Here is a 27,907-nt window from a genome sequence, read left to right as displayed (position 1 = left end):
GATACCTGTCGATGGCAGAAATCTCAGAAACTCGGGAGACAGGAAACCAAGTCAAGGTCGAGAACAAAAGTATTCAGATTTTCTGAATGGAGGAAATTTTAAAAATCTCTCAGCATTAAACACATATGAATAAATAAATCAGAAGTACATTAAAGCTAATATGTACTAACCTCTATTGTGCTTAATTTTCACAGTAAACATTTATTAGCCAGGTTACACTCTGCACTCAATGAGAAGTTACTGTGGTATATTATTTAACTACAGGGATAATTATGTAGCAGGTGTTTAATGTGATAAAACATATTTAATAGCACTTGATTAATAAAGTTTAAAATGATGTAACTAATATTCAGAAAATTTTAAATATTTGCCCCAAATCTCACAGTTGGGCTTTAAAATAACTCCGGCCTTGGAAGAGACTCAGAGCCAGGGAAGCCAGTAAAATCACATGCGGATTCCTGACCCACAGAAGCTGTGACTTAATAAAATGTCGTTTTAACTACCAAGTTTTGAAGTAATCTGCTACAAAGCAATGTATAACTAATACATAGGACAAAGCACAAGCTTCAATAACTTTTTACATCAGAAAGAATGTGTTCTAAGGTCAAAGTGGAAATAAAGCAGAAATTAGTAACAGAAAGAGAGCTAAAAGTCACCAAAAGTTTGGAAAACAAACACACAGCTAAATAATCCTCAAGTCAGAGTAGAAAAAACAATAAAGATTAGAAACACGTTAAAAAAATTAGGAGTTCCACTGTGGCTCAGCTGGCTCAGCGGTTAACGAACCCCACTAGCATCCATGTCCATGAGGACGTGGGTTTGATCCCTGATCCCGCTGAGTGGATTAAGGAGCCGGCATTGCCTGAGCTGTGGTGTAGGTTGCACACTGGGCTCGGACCCCAAGTTGCTGTGGCTGTGGTATAGGCCGCACCTTTGCTCTGATTCAACCCCTAGCCTGGGAACTTCCACATGCCCTGGGTACGGCCCTAAAAATAAGACCAAAAAAACCCACTGAAAACATTAAAGGCTTACATGGCATCAATGCATGAGACTTGGATGCCAAGCTTTGCCTGTATAAATGACAAAACTATACTGGTCTGTGCCTGCAAATACACACTAATAACACCTGGAATCTTGTGAAAAAAAAAAAAATCTGTTTTGAACTCTTGGAAGTGGGGCCGGGATCCAAGGGAAAGCATGTGTACACTCAGCCGGACCTCTCTTGTCCTCTTTTGAGGCAACCTAACTTTGATGTGGTGTGAATTTTATTGTCATGTACTGAATACTATCTCTTCTTTCTTTCCATTTACAAGGAGAAGCACAAGAATTAGGTACGTATAACTAAAAACAAGATTTAAAGACAGGTCACTACTACAGATACACAAAGATGTAAAAGCTATTGTTAGGATCCTATGCAAATTAAGCACTAGTTTAAAATGTTCCCACAAAGAAAACATCAGGCACAGATGGCTTTCAGGCTACGTCTACAAAACTTTCACAGAACAGATTGTTCCAATATTACAAACTCTTCCAATAAATAAGAAGAAAAGAAATATTCCCAAACTCATGTTGTGCTTAACTCAAGATCAGAACTAACAAAGACACCATAAGAATAAAAGTTAAAGGCTACTTAATATAGATATAAACATCTTTTAATAATCTGCAGACTAATAAGGTAAATAACGTGTGTCAGGGTATATGTGTATTTTATATATACGTATTTATGGATGAATGTAGTTCTAGTATTTTGCTTATACATGTATTTCCAACATCCTAGCTGGGGATACAAATTGAAAATATTTATTTCTAAATATCCACATTCGCCCATGTGCAGACTAAACATCTGTAGTCAAGTCATAACACACATACGTTTCTTGATATTAAGGAAGGTAGTTGGAGCCATTAAAAAGAAAAGAATAATACTGAGATTTATATTGTGCTACTGTGACTAGTGGTATAAATTCAAATTGTTTATAAATACATCTAAACATGCTTTAAATATACTTCATAAGACTTAAAAGCTATATTAAGACCAAAATTTTGAATAGAGTTTCAACATAATAATTACTAATGAAAAGCAGATATCATTAACAATGAAATCTATCAAACACTTAAGAAATCCAATATTTATTTTGCTCCATCTCTAGACTTTGTCTTTTTTTTTTTAGGGTTGCAGGTGTGGCATATGGAAGTTCCCAGGCTAGGGGTCCAGTCAGAGCTATAGCTGCCAGCCTACACCACAACCACAGCAACGTCGAATCTGAGCCACATCTGCGATCTATACCACAGCTCACGTAAACATCAGGTCCTTAACCAACCGATCGAGGCCAGGGATCGAACCCGCATCCTCATGGATGTCAGCCGGGTTTGTTTCTGCTGAGCCACAACGGAACTCCCTTGTCTCATTTATTTAATTGAGAACAGCTTTTGATAAGAATAATGGAATAACACTTTTCCAATACTACTAAAATGTCCATGTATGAGTTGAAAGTGCTTGCATAAAATCATGATAGTATTTTTTCTGAAATAATACTCCTATATTTCCAAAACAGAATATTAAAAGTCATCTTCGTATCATTGATATATATTGATAAATATTGATAAATAACATAATTACGATTAGAAAATAAGTATAATTGACAAATAATTTTTTGAAATTTTAATGAGTCAAAAATACGTACAGGCCTACCTTGGAGATATTGTAGGTTTAGTTCCAGACAGCAATAAAACAAATATTGCAATAAAGCAAGTCACATGAAAGTTTTGCCTTCCCAGGGCAGATACAAGCTATACTTACAGAAACTTAGTGTGCACAAGCATTGTGCCTTAAAAAAAGGACCTACTTTAAAGAATACTTTATTGCTATATAATGCCAAAAGAATTACAACAGTAACACCAACAATCACTGTTCACAAACAAAAAATACAAAAGTTTGAAATATTGCTAGAATGAACAAAATACAACACAGAGACACAAAGTGAGCAACTGCTGTTGGCAGCCCAATGCTGATAGACTTGCTCTATGCAGGATTGCCACAAACTTTAAATTTCTTAAGAAGGCAGTATCTGCAAAGCTCCAAGTGAGGCATGAATAAAGGAGGTTTGCCTGTCTGTGCTCATTCTCCTGCTGCAATTGCAGGGAGGAGGAGAGGCGTTCCTGCTCTACCGGGGAACAACGAGGGCCTGGCCTCTGTTCTTGAGGGCCTCCCAGTTTCACGGCGGTACCAGAGAGCACACAGCTCCGTCCCTCCACCGTCTCCCAGAAGGAAGGGAAGTTGACTTGGGCTTGGGAACATTTAAGGACTCGCGCTAGACCTTATTTTTAAAAGCCTCGTAGTTCTAAAAAGCCTACACAAGACAAATAAACCTCGCTTGCTCTTGGCTTCCTTCTGTTTGTCTTCCCCTTGATGTGATTTTTCTCAGACTTTCTTTTTTCCTCATTAGAATGGAGAGATACGGAGGACAGCACAGGAGTGAGAAATCGGAGAGCAGGCAGAAACGAACATGCTTGATCTGCTTTCGTTCTGGGCCTCGGGCCCATTTTCTAACCCTGAGCTAAAATGAAAACTGCCCTGGGTCACGAGTACTAACAGCTCCCTTCTCCCTTCCTGCAGCCTCGTCCTCGCACAGACACCCCTTTGGAGGGGCTCCCAAGTTTGCAGGCAGACAACACCTCAGGAGAGGATTCAAGGAGCAAGGGTTTTATGCCCAGAAACATCCCACTTCATCTCTTCATGCACTTCCATAGCAAAAGACAAATGTGGATGAGTAAAAACTGCCACGCAGAGGAAGAATGATATCCGAATAGACTACAAGATAAAGGGAGCCCAAGATGCTCTGCAGAATCCATCGGAAGCACCAAACGGAGCCACGAGACAGTAGCAGCCGACAAAACCCACCTGTAGGTAATGCATTTGGTCTACAGCCGAACAAAATACGACTTTACGGGATAATGTGGGGCTGGGGGGGGGGGGCAAAAGGAAGGCGGTAGAATTAGTGCGTGTGTGAGCGCATGCACACGTCAGTGTGTGTGTGCCTTTATGATGTTATTGAGTTAATTTGTCTCAATGCATTTTCTACAGTAAGACCTCATCTACCTGCTTCCGACATTATGAATGACTTTCATTGTCTCTCATACCGGATTCTGCTTCCCCCGTCCCCAGAACTCCTGCAAAGAGCTCAGGGAAAGCAGCTGTTTGCACTGCTACCCTTCCTGTCACCCCCTGAACCCGGCCAGCACCATCCCTCTCTCCCTAAAGCTTCTCCCACAAGAGCCATCAACAATGTCCATGCTGCCGAGTCTGATGGTAGGGTCTCAGTGTTCATTTCTCTCAATTCTTCAGCAGACTCTGACACAGTTGCTGGCTTCCTCTGGAAAAGGTATTCCCCACCCCCCCTTCCTATTTCTCCTCAATGCTGGGGCAACTCCCTCTCGGTCTCTTTTATCTCTGCAGTCATTCTGTTGATCTACCCACCCGAGTTGCAGGGCCTCAGACCCCACCTATACACTGACATTTCCCAAATTTAAGTTTTCCCCCGAGCTCTCTCCGAGGCCACTTTCATACTTGATATTTTTCATTGGATACTGAAATAGAAACCTGAGACAGGACACGTCAAAACTGCCCTCGATTTCTAGAACAGGACCTTCCGCAAGGAAACGCTGCTTGTCCAGTGTTCTTCACTTGGACAAAGAGCCCCACTGCTTACACACTGGCCAGGCCTAGAACCTTGACTTTCTTGACTGTTCTTCTTACCCGGATCCCTTATATATTCCCCATAAAACTCCACTGACTCCAGCTTCAAAATAGCTGAAAAACAGCCACCTCTTAGAAAGCCCACCACAGCCCTCTACTCAAAGCTTCGTTTCCTGGTTCACGGACCTCAAAACCCTCCAGAATGGTTTCCCTGTGTCTCTTCTTCCCATTCTACATACTTGCTCTCCGTGTTTGCTCTGGAGCTGATAAAAGTTACTGAAGAAAATGCATCTAGACAGAAACCTAACATCCTCCACAAAAAATAGGTCCAAGTACAATACAGGCCTAAATGGAGAAACAACACCGTATTTCACAATGAAATGCCTGTGCGGTAGGTTTGTGAACGACTCCTCTACTTTGCTATTTGATCCCTTTTCCTTAATTCCTTTTTCTTTCTGTTCCTTGAAAATGCATACATTTGATAGCTAATTTGGAAACTTCTTAGGGTGAGTAAAACTGGGAGCACGTGCTGTCTGATGCACTGGCACGAGTCTACGAAGAAGAGAAAGAGCAGTGAAGCAAAGAGTCCCTCGTGAATCCCTTCCTAGAGAAAGAGACAGTACATACCTACATTAACATGAAATACATATTATACATATAATACATTTTCGTCGTGAAAAAACCGTGGGGGATACGATGATATTGGACACTCCTTCAAACCAGGGAAACTCTATTGAGATGATCTGGGGTGGAGGCATGAAGGAAGGAAAGAGGAAACTCATGCAAACAGAAAGGCAACCGAATTCCAGGTAGAAAGAGCAGCAGAGGCAAGGGCCCCGAGGTGGGACAGGCTTGATGTGTTTCGAAAAGGCAGAGACTGGTGTAGCTCAAGAGGCACTGAAGCCAGAAGAGGTGGAAAAGGAGAGCTGAGCCTCGGGGTCCGACACAGCCGGGAGGGGGGGCACGCAGATTTTTCAGTGGGGCACCGACTGTGAGAGCTGTGAAACCAGAGAACATACCGGATCCATTACAGCAGGTGAGTATATGACTTCAACAGCCTTTTACCAAAATGAACAGGTTCTCCCTTGCAGAGCACTTCAGCTTTAGGGGAAAATCACCTGGAAGGTTCAGAGTTCCCGCCCCTTCTTACCACCTCGCATTAGCGTGGTACATTAGTTATAACTGATGAGTCAACACTGACAGATCAATATGAAGTTCAGAGTGCACTGGAGGATTCATTCTTGTGCTAAAAACTTTGTGGGCTTTGACAACGGACAAAGGCACATACCCGCCATTCTAATATCATACAAAATAGCTTCAGTGCCTCCACAGTCTTGGTCCCTCACCCCAAGTCCTGGTGGCCACCCATCACTTACCGTCTCCAATGTTCTGCCTTTGCCAGCAGGACGTGTCAGCATTATAGAGTGTGAAGCCTTTTTCGACTGGCTTCTTTCACTCATACTATGCATTTAAAGTTCCTCCATGGCTTTTTGTTGCTTTGTAGCTCATTTCTCCTTATCACTGAATAATGTCCCATTGTATAGCTGTATTATAATTTGCTAATCCATTCATATGCTATGGGACTATTCTGGCTGTTTCCAAGTTTGGGCAGCTATGAGTAAAGCTGCTCTTCATATCTGTGTGCAGACTTGTGGGTGGTCATAAGTGTTCAACTCACTTGAGTAAATATTAGGGAGTGAGATTCCTGCAACATATGAAAATAGCCAAACTATCCCCAGGTAGCTTTGCCAGGATCATCTCATTAGAGTCGCCTTGATTTAAAAGTGTCCAGGATAATTTTATTCCCCATCCATTTCATGTTTTCTTCGATGCTCATTTTAGGATCTTGCATTGCACATTCATCTGTGTATCCGTTGTCCATTTCACTAAGAAGGGATTTATGAAGAAAGACTGTTGTGTTCACTGCTCTAGCTCCACGTCATAGATTTGTGCCAGTCAGCCAGAGAGCAGGCCCTCCCTAAAATACTGGTAGAGGGAGTGATTAAAAGACCTGCAGGGAATCATTCTGAAATATTTTGAAAACTTCTATACATACACACAAGTTAAAAAGTACGACAAATCCCCATTTACCCACGACCAGGCTTGAAGAATTGTCCACATTTTGAAGAGAGTCATTAAATACAGGACATCTATTATTTTCATGACAGTTCATTTTATCAACTTCTTTTAATGTGAGCAAATGGTCTGTAGAAAAGACAAAAAAAAAAAAAATCATGTGGCAAAAAGGCATCCACTGCATCAATATAACAAACCCTATATAAACAGAATAACCTGAGTCATTATAAAGCCCCACATGGAAGGATATTAAAGCATTCTCACATTCTCCCGTGTCAACAACAAATAAAACAGCAGATTAGACACACAGTTCCAAAAAGTTCTCATGACTTGCTCTTCTTCATTTTACACATTTATTTATTCGACTTCCTTTAGGGCAGTGCTTTTATCTTCACCCTTTTCAATTTCTCATATCTCTGTGGTGTTCTGTTCAAAGGCTTCCTGCAACCTGAATCTTTGGCACTATTTCTGCCTAAACAGTTTGACCTTCGGTCCCAGCTTTTTTAGTTTATCTTATCAGCTAAGCTTGTGCCTCACTGAAACCCTTTCATAATTGGTCTAGAGACAATTTTCTACACTCGTGCCATCTCATGATTTAAAACATTACTGCAGCTTTAAAATATAATGCACAGAAAGAATATATAAATGGCACTCTTTCTACTTGTGTGGTCACGGAACTGTTTCAAGAATGAACTTAACCTTATTACCATGCCTTGCATTTGCTTACAAAATTACGTTGAAATCATGACTACAGACTTTAGTCAGACATCCCTACCCGTTCTTTCGGAATGATGTTTAACTCAGAGATCCTAATAATAACATGCTTTTGTCAACAAGCATTTACTGATTTTGTGTTTGTGCCAAGCATTCTTCTAAACAACAGACAGAGTAGCACAAGGTATGTGAGGTCCTTGCCTCATATCATCTTATATTCTAGTGGACTACTGTGAAGTTTCACCAAAGTTAAGTAATTAGTCTCAACAGCCTGCCCTCTTACCTAAAACACGAGCCATATAGTTCTTAAGATATTTTGTTTGGCCATTCAAGTGGGTGTGAATGAAAGAAACGGCAAGCTCATTCCTCTTTATCAAATTGCTACCATTTAGTGCAGGCTATAAAGGATTAATTTTAGGAAATCCACACCAAACTATTTGCTTTCATCTAAAACCCATTCAATTCGACTGGGGTTTAAGAACTTAAGTCTGCGTTAAAAAAAAAAAAAAAAAATTAAGTCATTGCAATAAGGCAAGCAAAAGAAACAAAAGCTATACAGGCTAGAAAGGAAAACTGAATGTTTCTATTTGCATATAAGATTGTGCTGATAGGAGTTCCCATTGTGGCTCAGCAGGTTACAAACCTGACTGGTATCCATGAGGATGCAGGTTTCATTCCTGGCTTTGCTCAGTGGGTTAAGGATCCAGCGTTACGGTGAGCTGTGGTGTCGGTCACAGACACAGCTTATTGCTGTGGCTGTGGTGTAGGCTGGCAGATACAGCTCTGATTCAACCCCTAGCCTAGGACATCCATATGCCACAGGTGTGGCCCTAGAAAGCAGGAAAAAAAAAAGATTGTGCTGATAAAGAGTCTTAAGGACCCCATAAAAAGTTATTAGAACTAATATGCAAATTTAAAGAGGTCAACAATTATAAAGTATACAAAAATCATGTCTATGTATTAATCAAAAACTGTTGACAATTAAAACGTAAAATGCCAAAAACATGAAATAATTACAAGTAGGTTTAACCAACTATATAGAGGCAAGACCCTAAAAAGCAGGAAAAAAAAAAAGAGTAGCCAAAACAACTCTTAAAAGAGCAGATTTTGAAAACTTTTACCACGTGATTCTAAAAGGACAGTAATCAAGCCAATACACTACCAGTGTAAAAAGAGGCATATGTATCACTGGCACAAAAGACAGCATCCAGATGTAGATCCAGTTGTTTTTTGGCAGGGATGCCAAGGCAATTCCATGGTAAAGAATTGGTCTCTTCCGTATTTTAAATGTTGCTGCAACAATAACATGAAAAAAACAACATGAAAAATAAACCTCAGCCCTCATCTTGACTTACACACAGATGTTATCCCCAAATAAATCATAGACCTAAATACAAAAGCTACAACTATAGAACTTCTAGAACAGGGGTTCTCATCTGGGGCCAGTTTTGCAAACACACACACACCCCCCACCCCTAGATATTTGACAGTGTCTAGAGAAAACCCCAACTTAGAATATCTGGCCCAAAATGTCGGTGAAGCTGAGAATCCCTGTTTGGAAAGAAAAATAATAGGAGAAAATACGTGTGAACTTAGGCATAGGAAATGACTGCTTAATATGACACACAGAACATGAATCATAATACAAAAAATAATGTATGAAATAATCAAAATCAAACACTCTGGTCTTTAACAGATACTGCTAAGAAAATGCAAAGATAAGTCAAACAAAATTCGAAGAAATCTTCATTCTAATATATCTATCAAAACTTATGTATCCTTAATATACAAATAACTTTTCGAGTCAATGGATATAAGATTTGAATAGGTATTTCAAAAACAAAACATATGAATGGTCAATGAGCATATTAAAGTGTGAAAGATAATATTAGCCATTAAAGAAATGTGAATGAAAATCATAATGCAGTATCACTAAACACACATCATAATATCTAAAATTTAAAAAAAAGACTGACCATATAAATTATTGGGAGGATATGTAGCAACCAGAAAACTCATACTTTGCTGATGGGATGCAAAATAATGCAGCCACTTTGTGAAACAGTGTATCATTAAAGTTTCTTATATATTTAAACAAACTTATTTTTACCACAAGACCCCCAGGTATTTATACAAGGCAAACAAAAACATATGCCCACACAAGCACCTGAACAGCAGCTTTATTCATAATAACTCAAAACTAGAAACAACCAAACTTGTCTATCAAAAGCAGAATGGATAAATAATTCTGGTATATGCTCCATATGATGACGCTATTCAGCAATAAAGGAAAAAAACTATTCATCAATGTATTAAAGGGGATGAATCTCAAAAACTCTCTGAGTAAATACACCAGTCTCAAAAGAGTGCACAGCATAGGAATGTGTTGACATAAAGTCCTAGGAAAAAAGGTAGGTCAGTACTTGCTTCGTGCAGGGTTTTGAAGGAGGTTACCCTTGGTAAGAGAAAACTTTTTTGGGGGTGATGGACATGGGTCCACAGTAGAAACAGATGTCACAGGCACTTATCAACATTTTTTGCATGTTAAATAGTTATGTTTTATTGTTTTTAAATAAGATTTCAGTAAAATTAATTTTGAGACTCCTAGACACTGAAGCTCAATCTTAGTTTTATGCATATTAGAACATTCTTTACTCTCACTCTTGAGGGAATCTACAAAATTGTCAGATAAAAAGATCTTGATCTGATGCATGATGCACAGTGGCTCTGCAGTAAATCTCAAATCATCTTTTCAAAAGGAGGAAATTATTTGCAAATCCCAAACCTAAAAAGTACCGTATTAAAAGAATACCACAAAAAGAATACAGAAGTGAGTGTAAATGGACAGCACCCTTACACGAGGCCTATTACTGCTTATTAGGAGATGCTTTCCGAGCTCTGCCTCATTGTCTGTAAACCGAAGAGCAGGGCACTAAATGCAACGCTATACTTGGGGCCAAAGTTACTGGCTTACTGATGTGATCCCTCAGCAGGAAGAACTCGGTATTCCAGACGCCTGTGGAAGCTCATGACTCTTGCTTTTACGGACTGTGAGTGGGGTACCTACTGCTTTTTCCTTAGAAACCATGGGGAAGGACCAACAGCAGGGCTGGTTTCAGGCAGACGCTCCCAAACAAAAGGAGAAAGTCAGTACTGACTGGAGTCAGGTCCTGGGCTTACAGGGACCTGGAAAACACCCGGTTTGGAAGGAACAAGTTAACTCCAGCGCAGGCGAAGGCAGACGTGGCGGAGGAATCCGAGTGAAGGGTCTGAGCCTTTGAGAAGGAAGTGCCTTCCCACACAAGCCTCCTGCCTTGGGGACAAACGGAGGGCAAATCCCTTTCAAACCTCACAGACAGACCGAACATAATCGCACAGTTGAGTTTTAAGTAGCTGTACTGAACTGAGGGTTACGATATGACTCTATAACGTGATGTACCTAATATCACAGATTTGTGATGTTAGGAAGACGGAGTCATAGGTGTTTACGATTTTATGGTCACAGAATCCTGAAAAATAATTCTGCTAGGATGAACTTAAGCATTATTCCTATTTAGATAAAAGATTTTAAGTATATTAGCGCATTCCTAAAAATCTGTATTGTTAATCTATAAGTATGCCTTGCTAGTTTTCAAATATCATCAGTTAAGTGTTGATTTTAATTGTATTCAAAATCTTTATAGAATTGCCTTATATAGCTCGTTTCTATTGCTCTTATTTTTATATTTTGTTAGCTATACAGTATAAATCGGTACTTTTCTCTAGCAATACGTCTAATCACAGCAGGAATGGAAGCAGCCTACTAAATATCATCAATCTCCATTAATGCAAATCATAAATACATTAGATATATGATGCTGCTTCCACAGCAAGCCAATTTTAGTATTTTTCAGAACTAGTTTATAAAATTGACCCATGTGTTTCATAATACACAGCATTACATATAGCTATCTGTCCATATGTACAGCAGGTCATTTAAAAATCACCTTACCTATAACCAATAATAGTCTTTATTTAGCAAGGCAATACCCTCTGGTCTTTATATTGATCACTTCACAAAAGAAGAGCAGAAAATGAAAATCAGATGGTAGAATTTCCAAGAATAAAACAGTATTGTTTTAGACTTGAATGCAAGCAGTATGTTAGACACAATTTAAACAGATAGACCGAGTGATTAAATAAGAGTTAGGGTTAGGGTCTATGGCTTTTAATTCCTAGTCCATTATTTCTCTATTAAATAAATTCCTATGGAATTTGTTTATGCATTCACTGATTTCTTCATCGTCCGTCCAGCAATTATTTTCTCAAGTTACATTTATTGAGTACCTTCTATTTTTTTTTTCCAGAAACTGTGTTGGGACCTTCATTAATCATCTATCAGAGGTGCCAAATAAGTACACAGTCAAGCACAACCGCTTCCACAAACAGGACTGTCGGGAACAGGCAGGGGACACCGCACCTACTCTGAGCGGTGCCCAGGATGGAGGTACTCTCCCTCTGGGGTGAGAGATGAAAACTGCCAGTGATGGCAAGGGAACAGCTTGCATCTGGGCATACAGAGAGGCAGGGCAAGTTGGGAAGCTTAGCACCCTGTAGGCAAAGATATATATTGCAATTTTAAAACCTACGCAGCTCACTATGGATGGAGTCTTGATGGACTTGAGGGATAAGGAAGGGTTATGTCTGAAAAATGTAAAAAGGAAAATAGATCAGGTGTTACTTAACTTTTATGTTTAGGTACATTGTAACATTTTGAAATGCGGAGTTCCCATCGTGGCTCAGTGATTAAAGAATCCGACTAGGAACTATGAGGTTTCGGGTTCGATCCCTGGCCTTGCTCAGTGGGATAAGGATCCGGCCTTGCCGTGAGCTGTCGTGTAGGTTGCGGATGCAGCTTGGATCCTGAGTTGCTGTGGCTCTGGCGTAGGCCGGAGGCTATAGCTCCGATTGGACCCGTAGTCTGGGAACCTCCGTGTGCCACAGGGGCAGCCCTAGAAAAGACAAAAAATAAAATGGATAAATAAATAAAAATAAATAATGCCAATCCATCTCACACATTTTTAAAAGGCTATCTAAAACTTTTCATCAAATTTTTAAAAATACAAAGCCAAACACTTCCAGAGTTTATATATGATGATATTTTGAAATAAAATGGTTACATATCAGTAGTACCTAATGTAATCTAAATACTAGGGAGAATCATCCATCATCATTTATTTAGAAAATACATGGACAAGCTCTATTTAATGGAAAGTTAGATTTCATTCTATTTTTCTCCTTAAAGTTATTTTTCAATTTTATACTTTGCAGATTTTCTGTTTAATATAATATTCTTCAAAGACATCTAATAATCATCTATCACATTTTTCTGAAATAAAAATGAAATCAATTAAGATTTTTTAAAATTATTTCTGTGATTATAATAAGACTACTATATGAAATACAGCTTTGGATTTATATAATTATCACACAATTTATGAAAATTATAATTATATTTAATTATATATCCAAATATAAATTATATTTATATTTAATTAAATATTAAATAAATATTACTTTCAAAAAATGACTAAAATTCTATTGAAATTATTTTCATGTGATGTTCAAATTTTTCCAATTCAACTTCTATAAATGAATTTTACTGAATACTAGAATAAGATGTAATAGCATCAATTTGACTAATCAATTAAGCTGGAAACAGGAGCATTTTGCATATTCTAACATTCAAAAATATGAAAGAATTAAGATTTTGTTAAATTTTAACACATATTCACCAATACAGTAATTGTTGATAAAATACCTTATCAGTTGCTTTAAGTGTAATTTTGTCAGCAACTTTGGAGTTGCATATTCAGTTCTTTCAACTTACATATAATGTCTGACATATAGATTAATTAGAAAAGCAGTCCCCCCGTAAATAAATGAGCCAAATAAGATTTCTGTCAGGAAAAACCTAACCTGGTTTTTAAATTCAAATACATGGCGCGTGTTCTCTGTAATATTCTAAAGTCAGTGAGAAGTAAACTATGAAACACCCTTTTAAGGATCTGCTGTAAAAATCAACCAAATCAAGGTTAAAGCAATATGAAGAAACATCAGTAATTCACTTTCTTTATAAGGAGCCATAATAATGTTTATTCTATATGCTACTTCCTTCTTTTGCCTTTTTTTTTCTTTTCTGGCCACCCTATGGGACACGGAGTTCCTGGGCCAGGGATTAGATCTGAGCTGCAGTTATGCCCTATGTCACAGCTGCAGGCATGCTGAATCCTTCATTCACTGTGCGGGGTTGGGGATCGAACCTGTGTCCCAGTGCTCCAGAGACAACACAAATGCTGTTCTGTCACAGCAGGAACTATTATGCTATTTCTTAGTGCTCATTTGCCCACAAAGCAGTGTAATATATAGCTAAAATCACGTTATTTAAAATGTGAGAAGTTTGACAAAAGGCATAGGATTCTTTCAGAAAAGTGTGAGTATACTGAATTCTATACATAATTTTAAAGAAAAATTAAATAAGAATCACATGATTCATAATTTTATTAATACTATTATCATGACTAAGCTTTTCTTGTATGCTTAATAGAACAGAAATGCATACACTCTTAAAAGCAACACATCCAACATCTAAAATATAATTTTAGTTTTGATAACAGGGGAAAGAAAACATTAACCAATTATTAAGGCTAACACAATGATGACTAGTACTAGAGCAAGAGTTCATGACATGCTGGATAAAACACGCTTTTGGTGACTACCAGTGAGGGTTCAATGAGAAAACTGAGGCTCTAGAAGTAATATCAGAAAGAGGAACTTACTGGAGGAATTAAACCTCACACAAGGAGTCCCCACTGTGGCTCCGTGGGCTAAGGCTCTGGCTCTGCTGCAGCATGGGTAAGCTGCGGCATGGGTTGCAGATGTGGCTTGGATCAGTTGTTGCCATAGCTGAGGCACAGGCCTGCAGCTGCAGCTACCATTCGATGCCTGGCCCAGGAACTTTCCTACACCACAGGTGTGGCTGTGAAAAAACAACAACAAAACCAAAACACCTTACATGAACATGGGCGTAGTTTGGAAAGTGAAGGTCCCTGAGAGTGGGATCAAGGTCAAGAAAACCGTCACTAGCCAGTCTTCCTGCGGCACTGAAGTAGGGAGACAGGTCCAAGCTTGCTTTTAAATCCAAGACCCCGAGACAGCTGATCGCCCCACTGATACGGTAAAGGGCAACCAATCGAAGCTTCCACAGAAGCTGCCAGGTCAAGAAGCTGTGGCCTCCGGGCAGTAGCTGCCTGTGGGCTGCCAGGTCCGGGCACCTTGGGGCCAGGCTGCTGGTGGTCAGCGGAGGCAGCAGTGGAGACGAAGAGCACAGGAGGACGAGGACGAGGTGAGGCTGCGGGCATCCCCGTGTCACCTTGTGGGACGGACAGTCCTCCAGGAGTGCACCTTAGGCGCTTCACTTCAGCCTTCAGAACGGTGTGTGGGTTCTTCTTTCGGCCACTCTTACCTTGAGACCCACTGTGAAGGGATTTGCTGAAAACGTGGTTCGCGGCATCGCCCAAGCAGGCGTTTCACAACTCGGCACACTGACCAGCTGTAAAATTCGCCGGGAGTCGGTAAGACACCACGTAACAATTTAGTCTGTAGATCTTCTCTGGTGTAACTTGAAATTTCTGGTAGCCCGTGAAAACATCTCAAGTTATTCTGAAATGTGTGTCAAAACAACGCACTTCTGGATCTGTTTGAAAGTGCCTTCCTTTCCAATTACAGCACGTCTTAGGGGCATGAATATATTCAAAATAAACTGCATCATATCATAGGTGGGAGAAAGGCAATTTTTTTCATTTAATCTTTCTGAAGCAAATACTCCTTTTTAACCTCTTCCCATAAGATCTCTGCCTTTCTGTAGAAAGTCAGTGGATGAAAGATGTGGGGACCCCTTAAAAAATAGGACCATCACCCTCCCTGCCCATAAGTACGCTAGTTCCAGAGTATCCACATACCTGCCAAAGCAGCTCATTTCTAAGCTCAGGCTGCATGAGTAACAAAAATGTTTGAGATACGACTGAAGCTTCTGATGGGAAAAAAAATCTTCCATTTTTAGGTGCCCTCAGGCATTTTATACAACCAAGGAGTACACATAATAAAATTTTAGATGAGTGAATTTTATGCTTTTTTTCTATAAAGTAGGGAAAGAGAAATCATGACAGGGTAGGTGAAAAAAAAAATTTATGTGAAGTTAGGAAAGAATACACATGGAATCTGAGGGTTAGGAAATTGATTCTTTCTATTAATGCCCACACACCTCTTGAAAATCACTTAAAAGACTCAGGAAGGAACTTCATTCTCCTACTAAAATCATTAAAGCACTAAAGGTTTTACTGGAAAGATCATTTGAAAAATTTTGGACTATGTCTTGGGACAATGGATTTGTACAGACCCATTAAACAAGGGATTGACAATTCTATTCCATGGTGGGGAGAATGAAGCAGAATGTTCAAATGCACGAGAATGGAGCGGGGGGATTTAATAAGACATTAATGAAATCCAAAATGAGAGATAACGGAGACGGGAAGTGGCAGAGGACAAAGAGTGGAGTGGGAACATGGCAGTGATGTGAAAACTCACAGAAGATCTGGTACTCGAGTTAATGTATAAATTAAGTGAAAGCATCATAGACAATTCCATGTTCCTGTTTTAGGCAACCGAACAAATAATGCCATCTACTCACACAGAAAAGAGAAAAATGAGCTAATGCCAACACAGAAACCACGGGGCTACGTGAAGGGGCACGTATTGGTTCCTGTCCTCCAGCCACATGACACTTCGAGGGGAAACACATGTTCCAGGCACAACACTGTAAAAATACGTTGAATAAAATGGTCGCCAAAGAAACGGTGAAACACAAGCATCATCGGAAACCCCAATGGGGTCTCTACGGATTTCTGTTGTCAGTAAGTTTGCCAGGGAAACCAGAAAACGCACCAGGGTATTTTCTAGGCACACCTTGGTGTGGACTCTACGGCACTGAGAGAACCATGCGAGCGAATTAAAGAGCTGGTACAGTTAAACCTTGCTTTCTGAGTCTTTGTTTTTTTAATGGGAATTCAGGGTGATCCAGCTTTGAGAAGACCTCTTAATATCGAGTGGAAATAAAGGCAGGGTTTTTTTCCAGCTCGGTCGTCCTGTCTCTCTTTGGATGGTCTGCGCTGAAATTCAAAGCATAATCCAGGTAGGCCAGCTTGGCCTGTTTTTTGGAAAGTGTTTCATTAAAAAGTCGTCGAGAGAATATTTATAAGGTCATAACCACACCACTACTTCACATTTACTACTTCAACATGAGTTTTGTTATAAATTGGTATACTTAACTGTCACTAAAGTTTAGGAAGGCTGCTGCTGTGATTCTTGTAAAAGATTATTGAGTCAAGTGCTATTGTGTCTTCTCTTACTGGCAAGGAGAGAAAAATCAGTGAAAACACATGTTCGGCCACACCCACCACAAGCGGAAGTTCCTGGGCCAAGGATCGAATCTGAGCTACAGCTGAGACCCACGCCACAGCTTCAGCAATACCAGGTCCTTTAACCCACTGCACTGGCCAGGGATTGGACCCGCACCGAGACAGAGGTAACGCCGGATCCTTAACCTGCAGCACCACAGTTGGAAGTGCTGCGCATTTTATGGTTAAGACCATAGATTATCTGGAAACTAGATTGAGGACTAGCGGAAAACAGCAAAAGCTAACCCATGGGGCCTTCTCGTGCTTAGACGATGCGATGGCCCAATGTTTCCAGCTCCGGCACAAAGAAAGTTCCCATGGCAGGCGATGTGGATCACTGCTCAAAGGAACGGGTAAATGCTTAGCTAATAAACACAACTGCATGGAATATGAAATCCTGGGATTACTGCAGACCGTGTCTGGGCTCCTCCAAAGTGCATGAGCTGAAAGCCGAACCCTGAAAGTAATGCTTGGCAGGTGATTATGTCCTGAGGATGGAGCCCTATAAACGGGACCCGTGCCCTCAGGGAAGAGACCCCAGAGACATCCCTTGCACCTTCTGCCAGGGGAGAACACAGTGAAAAGGTGAGAACACAGTGAAAAGGTGAGAACACAGTGAAAGGTCGCCATGTAGGAAGAGGGTCCTTCCCAGACACTCGTATCAGCACCTTGATCTCAGACTTCCCAGCCTCCAGAACTGGGAAAAATAAGTGCTGCTTGTAAGCCACCCAGTTTACATTTTTATTACAGCAGCTCATACAAACTAAGGCAGGCACCACAGGAGGAAGGAGCGGAGAAAGAGGGTCCAGAATGAAACTCTGAAGAGGATATACGCTTAAGACATGGGCAGGGGAGGTGTGCCCATGATATCCAGCTACGCGGGAGGAAGACGAGGAGAACATGATATTGAAAAAGGCCAACGAGAACGTTTTAATAAGGTTTGCCTAATTAAAAAAAAAAATCATCCATGTGTGATTGGACAGAGCAACAAAGCGTGATCTATGATCTATGGAGCATGTTCAGTGAAACGGGGAGGGTAAAACCAGACTTGAGGTTTTTGTTTTGTTTCGTTTGTTTTGAAGACGTAGAAAAGTAGAAGCAGGTAATGTGGACAACCCTGCAAAAATAGGTGCACCTTTACGCTAAGAAGGCATAGAGGCATACTTAACCTACAAATATATGGGCTGTGAGCGTTTGTTGAGGCAGCAGCATCGTCATTTGCTGCTACAGAAAGTAAGACTTGCGGTCTCTGAACACACGCTGGGGCAAAACAGCCGGTGAGGACAAAAGCACCGCACGGCCCGACGAGGAGGCGTGATGAATGGGTGCGTTTCCGAGGAGGAAAACAAATTTCGAGAGGATGTGATACTTGACCTGTCACGCGTGTGGCAGAGTGATGAGTTCTTCTCCGTGATCCCCTCTCCCTCTTTCTCTTCCCGAGTGTCTCCGCGGCTACCTTCCCCTTCTCCAGCCTGAAGCAGAAATAAACATCCAAAGTGCCACAGGCAAAAGGCTCTGGAGGCTGGCTTACGACGCGAGGGTTTTGTTTTTGTTTTTCCCGAGCTGCGACTTAGGATTGAGTCTGGAGGAAAGGAAAGGTAACCCAGACTTGAGAATATGTTTTATATGAGAATTTGGAGGCACTGAAGTGACTGAAAGGGAAAATAATAATAATCTTTGTTTCCCTTCTCACATTTCTGGGAAAGGAGTAGGAGAAATGTATTGCTTTTGAGTTGACATCCAACATGAAACAGGCTAAGCTGCCATCTGTGGGCCATCCACCACCCAACGTGCCTGGACACCTGGAAACTCACTGTCAGGGTCAGGGCAAGCTGTGGGAAAGCACAAGCAAGGACAAGTTCTGCCCTTGACCAAGAGGAAACTATTCAAAGTCAGGTGTGCTATGAGCTGTGGCAATGGTGAGACACACCATCACCCAAGAGGAGTGTCAAGCGAACAAGGTCCAGCCTGAGCGTGGAGAATGTGCTGGATCACAGAAGATGCCATAGGGCCCCGCAGAGTAGGGGCATGAGTATTTCTGACAGAATTGAATACTTCCAATAGGAACTAGAAGACTTTCTGCAGCACTGAGGGCCTCATCATGATTGAAGACCACGAAGATGCAAAGGACACGGAGAGTTGGCGGTGTATTAGTGGAGACAGGAAAGGCAGCGCGGGCCTGCTTCAGTGCAGTGATAACCACCCCTTGGCCTGACCCGAGTCAGCGCTGAGTAGACTAATTCAATCGCATGGCGCATTTTTCTGCTCAGAGGATGCATTCCTTAGAGGAGGTCAAAGACACAGGACGGTACGGAGGGGATGCAGAGAGCCTCTGGGCATCTGGGAAGGTTTCTTAATTTCTAAGGAGAGCCAAGAGAAACATGAGGCTTTTCTTCCTGCTGTCTTTCGCTGTGTCTGCAGGTGATCCCCAAAACCACGGCTGCTGTTTTGTGACTACAAGAATCTGCTGAGGGTGACAAAGAGAAAAGAAAAATGGGGCCCCGTCTTTGATGACATCAAGGAGCCACTAAATTAATCAACCCTTCAACCCCTCTGTCTTCTGCCAGAAGACTTGACTTGAGGTCATCAAGTCCTTAAGCCGCTGGGCTTTGCATTTTCTTGCAGAGGAAAACATCCCGGAGAAGTCGTTTTTCCAACATTTTAACAATTGTGGCTTCACAACCCTGTGACTAAAACACTACTATGTAAGGAGATGAAGAAACCATCTCCGTGGATGATTTAGGCACTCGATAGTTTTAGAGGACTTGACCGCGCATTTATTCGTGACTCTCCCCAACAGAGCTATGATAAGGTCAGCGTTTGTCGTCATTTTAACCTCAGGAGCCAAGAGGAAGAGCTAGAAGCGGGTGATGCCAAGCCGCTCAGCAAATGTGTGATGGCATTTCCTACCCCCAGGCAAGAAGGCTCAGAAGGAGCTGCGTCTCTTCTTCCTCCGCGGCTGCACCCCAGTGCTGCCGGCTGGGCCGCAGCCCGCGAGTCTCCTCCTTCGTACAGTTAGTAACTGGGGCTACAGTCAAAGAGGGGCTGAAATAACCTGTATAATTCAGTGTTGCTCCAGGCTGAACACGCCCGGGACTGAGCCGGCAGCACGGTTTTAGTGCGCTTCACGCCCCTACTGAACATTTATATAGGATTCTGATTCCTGGGGGAAAAAAAATACCACCACCAACCCTCAGGTCTGCTGACCATCGGACACGCGTTTAAGCAGTTCTGCGAGGGATCATTTCAGCTCCGATGAAACGACAAAGAATTCTGCTAATGGCAGAGGACTCCTCGCGTACTTTTAGCACTGTGTTCTCTTCATACGCTCAGGGCTTTCATTAACAAATAGAAATTCCCAAAGAGTAGTTACCACTGCATAAAAACAGGTTAAACAAGCCTAGCCTTAGATTATACTCGCAGGAGGTTAGGTTGTTTCTCTCTTTGTAGTTCCTCATATTTTGGTATTTATTTCCTTTGATGACATGGTCAATCCTAAGCGACTTTAAATGGATTCAGCTCATCTGAATACACAGCTTAAGTCCAAATTATAAAAATGCTATTAGACGTCCTGCTAGCTCATATTTATGTTCACCAATAAGCATTTAAAGGGAAAACAAATTATAAACATTTTAAAGTAAATTCCAGCAAAAAATTAAACATTATTTTTAACTAAGCAAATGGGACAGAGATGGTTCATTCTAAGAGCGACTGGGTTAAATATGTCAATTTAGTGCTGCAGAAACACAAATGCATCAAAAATATCTAAAAGGTAAGTGTACCAACTGACCTCTAAAGACTAAACTCGTTATCAGAAAAAAAACAGTGGAAGAGTTCATTGTTAATTTGAGCCCATATCTATATTTTAAAGAAAGCTGAACCCCAGCAACCCAGTAGACATTTTTTTCCTGAACTAATTCAGGTGATGATGATAAGATTCCACAAAATACCTGTGTCCTAGTTTCATTTCTTATCTTTATTTACTGGTAATAAAAATATCTCGAGCCAATCTGTAATTAATTATAATACACTATAACTATATATTATAAAATAAATCTATATTCATTAAATATACTAAATATGATGTTCTATATTATTTTAATATTATATTAAATATATATTATTAGAAAATAGTATTTTGATGAGTCATGTGCCTAAATCTCTAATTTCTTCTGTGATTTTAAATTTCAGTAGGATATTACTATATATTTTTATGATGTATTCTTCTGCAAATATTCTCTTTTTGAAAACAAGAGAATATAATCCCACAAGTATAGCTAAAACTGAATTTACAGATTGTTTTTTTAATAAGCATCACTGCACTATAATCATCATGTTTTCCTATAATCGTAAGTATAATTTGAGGACAGTTCTTGTAATGGTTTTTCTGCTTTTATAAACACAGACTCTAAGAGTTCCCGTCGTGGCTCAGTGGTTAAGGAATCCGACTAGGAACCATGAGATTGCGGGTCTGATCTCTGGACTCGATCAGTGGGTTAAGGATCCGGTGTTGCCATGGCTGTGGTGTAGGTCGCAGATGCAGCTGGGATCCTGCGTTGCTGTGGCTGTGGGGTAGGCCGGCAGCTGTAGCTCCGATTCGACCCCTAGCCTGGGAACCTCCATGTGCCGCGGGTGCAGCCCTAGAAAAGACAAAAAAACGAAAACAAAAAACACAGATTACAGTCCAATGTCTTCCACGAAGATGGTGCTTAATAAATGCGTATTGAATAAGTTCAACAATAATAATTACAGGGTTTTTTGATTAAATATGTGCACATCAGGAGGACTGGTTTTTGAACAGTAACACAGTGGACAGGGAGTGTGTTCTGAGTTGGGACGAGCCTTGGGAGGATCTTAGATCTGCCAGTTGTTACCTCCGTGGCCCCGGGCGAGGTCATGGCATCACCTCTGTGAACCCAGCGCCCTCGTGTATAAAATGGGGGTGCATAACTAACTCGTAGAGCTGTGAAAGCACTAAAGGCAGGCAGCGTACGGAAAAGCTTCCAACACGCGTCTAGAACACCTCATACGCTTGTTAAACGGTGTAGTTACTGCTTATTATGCGCACGTTTTAACTTTCTACAAACAGAGGATTTATGCTCTTCGAGGTTGATAGGGAACAAGGAAACGTCCATAGCAGGTGAAGTCAACTGTCAGCTCCTTGTCTCCTGCTTCACACCGTTTCTACCTCTCTCCGTTCCCCTGATGTGTGGCTACTCTAACCGGAAGGGGTTGTCCAGCCCCCACGCCAGAAGTTGTCCCACGAAGTCATATTCATGTTTCGTCTCCTCCCTCCTTTAAGATGGGTCCACATTCAAGAGGTGTTTGCATGTCTAAGGCATCACGAGGAAGCTGGGACATCTAATTCTTTGGTACATTTGAAACTCACAACAAATACAAGAACTCCCTTTACATTGCGTTCTGCTGCTGTAACCTAACTTTCCAAGAGTAATGGCCAGCAGGAGCCTGGCTGGGATGGACGTGTGTAGGTATGGAAAGAATCCTGAAAGAAAAGTTAGTAGTTCAAGTATATTAAACTCCCAAACATAAAAAGACACGGACTATTCCAACAGTAATGCTGATCTGTTGGTATTAGCTGAAGGAGCATTTTAGAAGGAAAAGGGGCTCCCACTGGTACAGGAACTAAAACCAGACTCGGATGCATCAGAGTCAAGTCAGGGAAGAACTCGGCAGTTTGAAGGGCTCGTCTATGCCACTGCTGCCTGCCAACCAAGGGCAACAATTAGGCCCCCACCATACCCGGACCAGGTGGCATCTGTCAGGTGAGGGACCGGTTTCCTCTAGCTCTGGAGCCAGAACAGGTCAGGAAAAAAAACAGAAGAAAAGCTCTTCCTGGAAACATAGTATATTACCTGGAAAAATGTGTCACTTTTTCTTGCTGGATTGCTCACCTATTACCTGCGGTGTTACAACCCAAAATTCAGCCGGGAAATTTGAAGATCTAATGGGCATCATTAAACGATTCTTGCATTAGAGAGCAGCCCGTCTAGCAAGGAGAAGGGCTCTGAGGGGCTATACAAAAACGGAAGGTGTTATAGGCAGAGGAGGGCGGGGCAAGAACGTATTAACAAAAGAAAAAGAGAGGGTGACTTCTTTTTTGGCAGGAAGGGACCCGCAAGGAGTTTATCAGGCGGATCGCCTCTTCCTTCTCTTGGGGGAATAAAGAGGCCCACATGCCGGATGAGATGACCTCACTGGTGTGGCCCAGAAAACTCCAGCCTGGTGATGCAAATTATATTTGTGGGAGTCCCCATTGCGGCTCAGCAGGTGAAGAACCTGACAGAGCATCTGTGAGGATGCGGCTTCGACCCCTGGCCCCGCTCAGTGAGTGAAGGATCCAACATTGCCGTGAGTGGTGCTGTAGGTCGCAGACCTGGATCCCGAGGGGCTCTGGCTGTGGTGTAGGCCAGCAGCTGTTGGCTCTGATTTGACCCCGAGCCTGGGAACTTCCACATGCCAAAGGTGTGGCCGTAAAAAAAAAGAAAAAAATTATATTTATGGAAGAGGTAGAAACTGCAATCAGATCAAGTATTAACTCTCGGTTCTACACCGTGGGCTTTAGCACACATGATGCCACTATGGGTCTGTGGTTTGCTTTTTGATAGTAGCTTGGTGAAGACCCACTGGCTGATGAGTGAATATTATGTACTTTGTTCTATTGGGGGTGCATATTACTGTTCAATCATACTTTTGCATGTGTGTTTTCTTAACAAAACTCTAAGAAAAAGTAATTCTAGAACCTCAAAAAGACACTCAAAGGCAAAAGTTAACACCAGAATTTAAGAAAATTATTTAATAAACCAACTACAAAGAAATTAGAACAGAATACTATATGTTTTTTACCCAGCTCTGATTTGTTTTTAAAAAAGGTGACAGACTGCCCTGTTGTAACATGAACCATGGATCATCAGCAAGCTTAGGAATCTAGACGGGAAAAAAAATGCAGAACCAGGAAGAAGAGTGGACATGATTTAGGACAGACAATGTAACAATAAAGCTAGCCTAAATTTCCCCAAAGAGTCTGATAAGAAGGAAGTATCTGAGTTCCATCAGAAGAGCAAACACAGACAAAGGGGTCTGAATACGAATCTATTACAGGAGCTATACCTGAAGCCATTGTGAGCGGGCACATCAATCTATGCAGGTTATTGTCTGTGGCTATGGCTCTAGGTCAGACAGACAGCAGTTAGGAAATTAAGTGGAAAGGCTGAGACTTGCAGGGACAAACCGGGTGCCCTGAGAAACCGACACAGACATGTTTATGTCTGTCTGTCACCACCTACCACCCTGATGCTACGGTGGCTGCAAGAGAGCAAGGCACCCTCGACCATGTCGGTGCTCTGTCCTTGGCCCGTAACTTAAGGAAACAGGAGACGTGGCGGGAGCGGAAGAAACTGAGGGTCCCCTGCTGTCCCCCTCCATCAAGGTGAGCCAGGAGGTCAGCAACGAGGTGAATGAGCTTCCACCATGTCTGGAGACGTACATCAATCTTCCCAGCTTAGGAGCTGCCTTCCAGATCTTACATAAAATAGCTTTCGGCCAATGCCTTACAGAGAAGGGAATTCTGGAAAATACCATTCCAGTTTGGGAGGGAGACAGAGGACAAAGTTACCACAGACAACTAACAGTAAAAAGTTACTTTAATTGTGAACTTGTGTAATTTATAAGTCATTTTGATTTACGTTTGTAAACGACGTGAAACTAGTTCATGTCATAATGTGCATAACAGCAGTGGCAGATGGTAGGAAAGCAAGGGATATGCCTAGGACGTGAGCAAAGTGGAGGGACCACAACTAATAATTCTGACCAAATCTGAAATAATTTGATATTTGTAAAAGTGGGACAAAATAAACATCTTGGAAGTTGCTATTGTTCTTTTATAGTTTGTTTTATGTTGAATTGTGTATCACTGGAATTGTGTATTACTAGCAGGTAAAGACACACCTCAATATTATCAGTTCTTAAGTTCTCCAAAAGGTTTGTGTGTGTGTGTGTGTGTGGTTTTTTTTTTTTTTTTTTTTTTTTTTTTGCTGCACCTGCAGCATGCAGAGGTCTCAGTAGAGTCCCTTCTCTAAGTGTGATGAATTCTATTTATCTAGTAGAACTAGTTATTTACTTTACGTCATCATTCAGGAACTAAACATATCAAGACCAACCTTCATATAGAAAATGCAAAGTCGGGAGTTCCCGTCGTGGCTCAGTGGAAATGAATCTAGCATCCAGGAAGACTGGGGTTTGATCCCTGGCCTTGCTCAGTGGGTTAAGGACCAGCGTTGCCATAAGCTGTGGTGCAGGTCACAGGCTTGGATCCTGCGTTGCTGTGGCTGTGGTGTAGGCCAGCAGCTGCAGCTCTGATTGCACCCATAGCCTGGAACCTCCATACGCCATGGATGCAGCCCTAAAAGGACAGACAGGAAGGAAGGAAGGAAGGAAGGAAGGAAGGAAGAAGGAAGAAGGAAGGAAGGAAGGAAGGAAGGAAGAAAGAAAGAAAGAAAGAAAGAAAGAAAGAAAGAGAAAGAAAAGAGGAAGTAAGTCAGTCCAAAGTCTACTGATATTTTTCAATTTATAAATAAACAAAACCAAGTGGTAAAGTGCACAACTGCATTCAGGCCCCATAAATTGATTTGTGAAAATTTAAACCGATTCCAAATCCCTTGTATAAATAAACTGAAAGCTCTGGGACTAAGGTTGTTAGACAAAATAAAGGACATCTAGCTCAATTTAAATTTCATATAACAACACTTTTTAGTATAAGCGTTGTAGGGACTTATTCATCCTAAAAAAAAATGTATATCTGCTCTCTGAAATTCAAATTGAACTGAGTGCCTTGTATTCTTTTACTTTTTTAGCAACTGTACCCCAAGCATATGGTAGCAAACTAGTATCAAAAATGTTCACCTGGGAGTTCCTGTCATAGCTCAGTGGTCAACAAATCCAACAAGGAACTATGAGGTTGCGGGTTCGATCCCTGGCCTTGCTCAGTGGGTTAAAAATCTGGTGTTGCTGTGAGCTGTGGTGTAGGTCGCAGATGCGGCTTGGATCCCGCGTTGCCGTGGCTGTGGTCTAGGCTGGTGGCTACAGCTCCAATTCGACCCCGAGCCTGGGAACCTCCATATGCCACGAGTGCAGCCCTAGAAAAGCAATAAAAAAAAAAAAAAAAAAAAAAAAATTCACCTGAATTGTATGAATGATTCCTATATGAGAATGTCAGAACAGCTATCAGAAGGCTAGAAAAATCTTCCTGGAGATCACACGCAAGGTGTCATGACGGGGAGGAGGTCTCCTGCCTCCTTCTCCCCACTTCCACTCCATCCCAGAGAAGAGGTTACCCTCCAGCCATTTTAGCCGGAGGGGCCTGCACCAGTCCCTGAAAATGAATTAGCTGGCGGTGTGTCTCCCCCAGTCCCCAAGGAAGTGTTTATCATCGTTGTCATCTTCCCCTTTCCTCTCAATGCTTCTTAGTAACAATCTCCGCTGCTAATGTCAAAAGGAACAAAAAAGATTCTGTTGTCAGAAAAGAGCCTCTAACATTGTTTATTACTCGCCATGGTGATATAACTAGCTTAAAAAGTAATCTTTCAAACCATCGCAAGAGGAAGGAAGGGCTGTTGAAACCCCAAAAAGACAAAAATAGAAAGAATGTTAAAACTACAACTGATACCATTCTGATGCTTGCAACAGCTTCTTTCCTCTTAAGAGTTCTGAGAGCTTAAGGTTTAAAGAAGTATCAGGGAGATGAATGGACAAAGGCTTACAAACAAAGAAAAGTCTAAACCTACAAAATGGATGAATAACAAGCAACAAACAAGCAACAAACAAGCAACAAACAAATGAGTTGCTTTTAAGCACTGTCCCCTCTCCAAGCCCCCCAAAATCATAAACTATTTAAAACAAAAGTAACCTGTCTTATTGCACAGGTTTGTTGTCAATGTTTTTTTTTTTTTAATGATTTTTTTCAACTAATTTGTGTTGACACCCCTAGTTTTATATAGCGAGATGATACTAGGAGATTTTAGGATAAAATAAGCACAGCGTAACTCTGGGGAGAGTAGCATTTATAATTAAGTAGCTTGAAATGAAACATGGATTCTGCTTCTTACTAGCTACAGGATGCTGATCAGATGAGCTATGTAGCCTTCTGAAGCCCTGGTTTGGTTTCCATCTGTAAACTGGTGTTATTAGCAGTACCTCTTTTCTAGGTGTCTGTTTAAGGATTAGGTAAGACAATGTTTGCAAAGTTCTTAGAAGAGGGTCCGCCAAATAATTCGCTCTAAAACAGGTGTTGCTCATGTTACAGCTCATTTTTCCTAATAATTTTATTGCATAAATTGTCAAAGAGAAGCATGCGAAGTTATATCCGAGTCTGGTGAGAAATCTTGAAAGAACACTGCTCTTAAGGGAAGGGAGCACAGCATTTATTCAGCAAAGTGGTACTGACAACAAAAGTATGTGTGGTACATGTTAAAATATTTCTGTATGTAATTCAACAAAATTATACTATGTACCAAGCACCATGGGCGATCAGGTTACAAAGCTGAATAAAGCATTCCCTGTCCTCAAAGACCACATAATCTAATAACGGAGGCAGCCAGGGCACAAGACACTTCAGTGTGTTCAGCTCAGTGATGCCAACAGCTCATAGGGTGGAAGGCACTTACCAACACCAAAGACCAACAGAGAGAGGCGGCATCCTTGAGCAAAAATGTCCTTGCTCGGTCTTGAAACATGTAGGTGAATGAGTCAGTTAAAGCAAGGAAGATAATTTAAAAGTGGATTTTATAACAGAACCATGGAGTGTAGTTTCCCTGTAAGCAGAGTACAGGATCTACAAGAGCTACAGGGAGCTACAAGATAATGTTTAAAATAGGACTGTCAGGATATTCATCTGGAGTGGAAGCCTCAGCCAGAG

General features: G+C 41.2%; 1 protein-coding gene across 1 annotated transcript in view; it reads right to left on the bottom strand.

Moving 5' to 3' along the window:
- The window catches only part of LOC102158399 (translation initiation factor IF-2-like), a 111,265-nt gene continuing 86,002 nt past the window's right edge, over positions 2,645-27,907 (bottom strand). Inside the window, exons 4-5 of the mRNA XM_021065088.1 lie at positions 8,646-8,776; positions 2,645-6,898 (exon numbers count right to left, since the gene is read on the bottom strand). Coding sequence (XP_020920747.1) covers positions 6,881-6,898; positions 8,646-8,776 — 149 coding nt within the window. The 3' untranslated portion in view covers positions 2,645-6,880. The remainder of the gene's footprint in view (positions 6,899-8,645; positions 8,777-27,907) is intronic.

This window comes from Sus scrofa, chromosome 10 (assembly GCF_000003025.6).
Source record: "Sus scrofa isolate TJ Tabasco breed Duroc chromosome 10, Sscrofa11.1, whole genome shotgun sequence".
NCBI lineage: Eukaryota > Metazoa > Chordata > Mammalia > Artiodactyla > Suidae > Sus > Sus scrofa.
The sequence above is the reverse complement of the archived record's forward strand: the minus strand, read 5'-3'. Positions and strand labels throughout refer to the sequence as shown.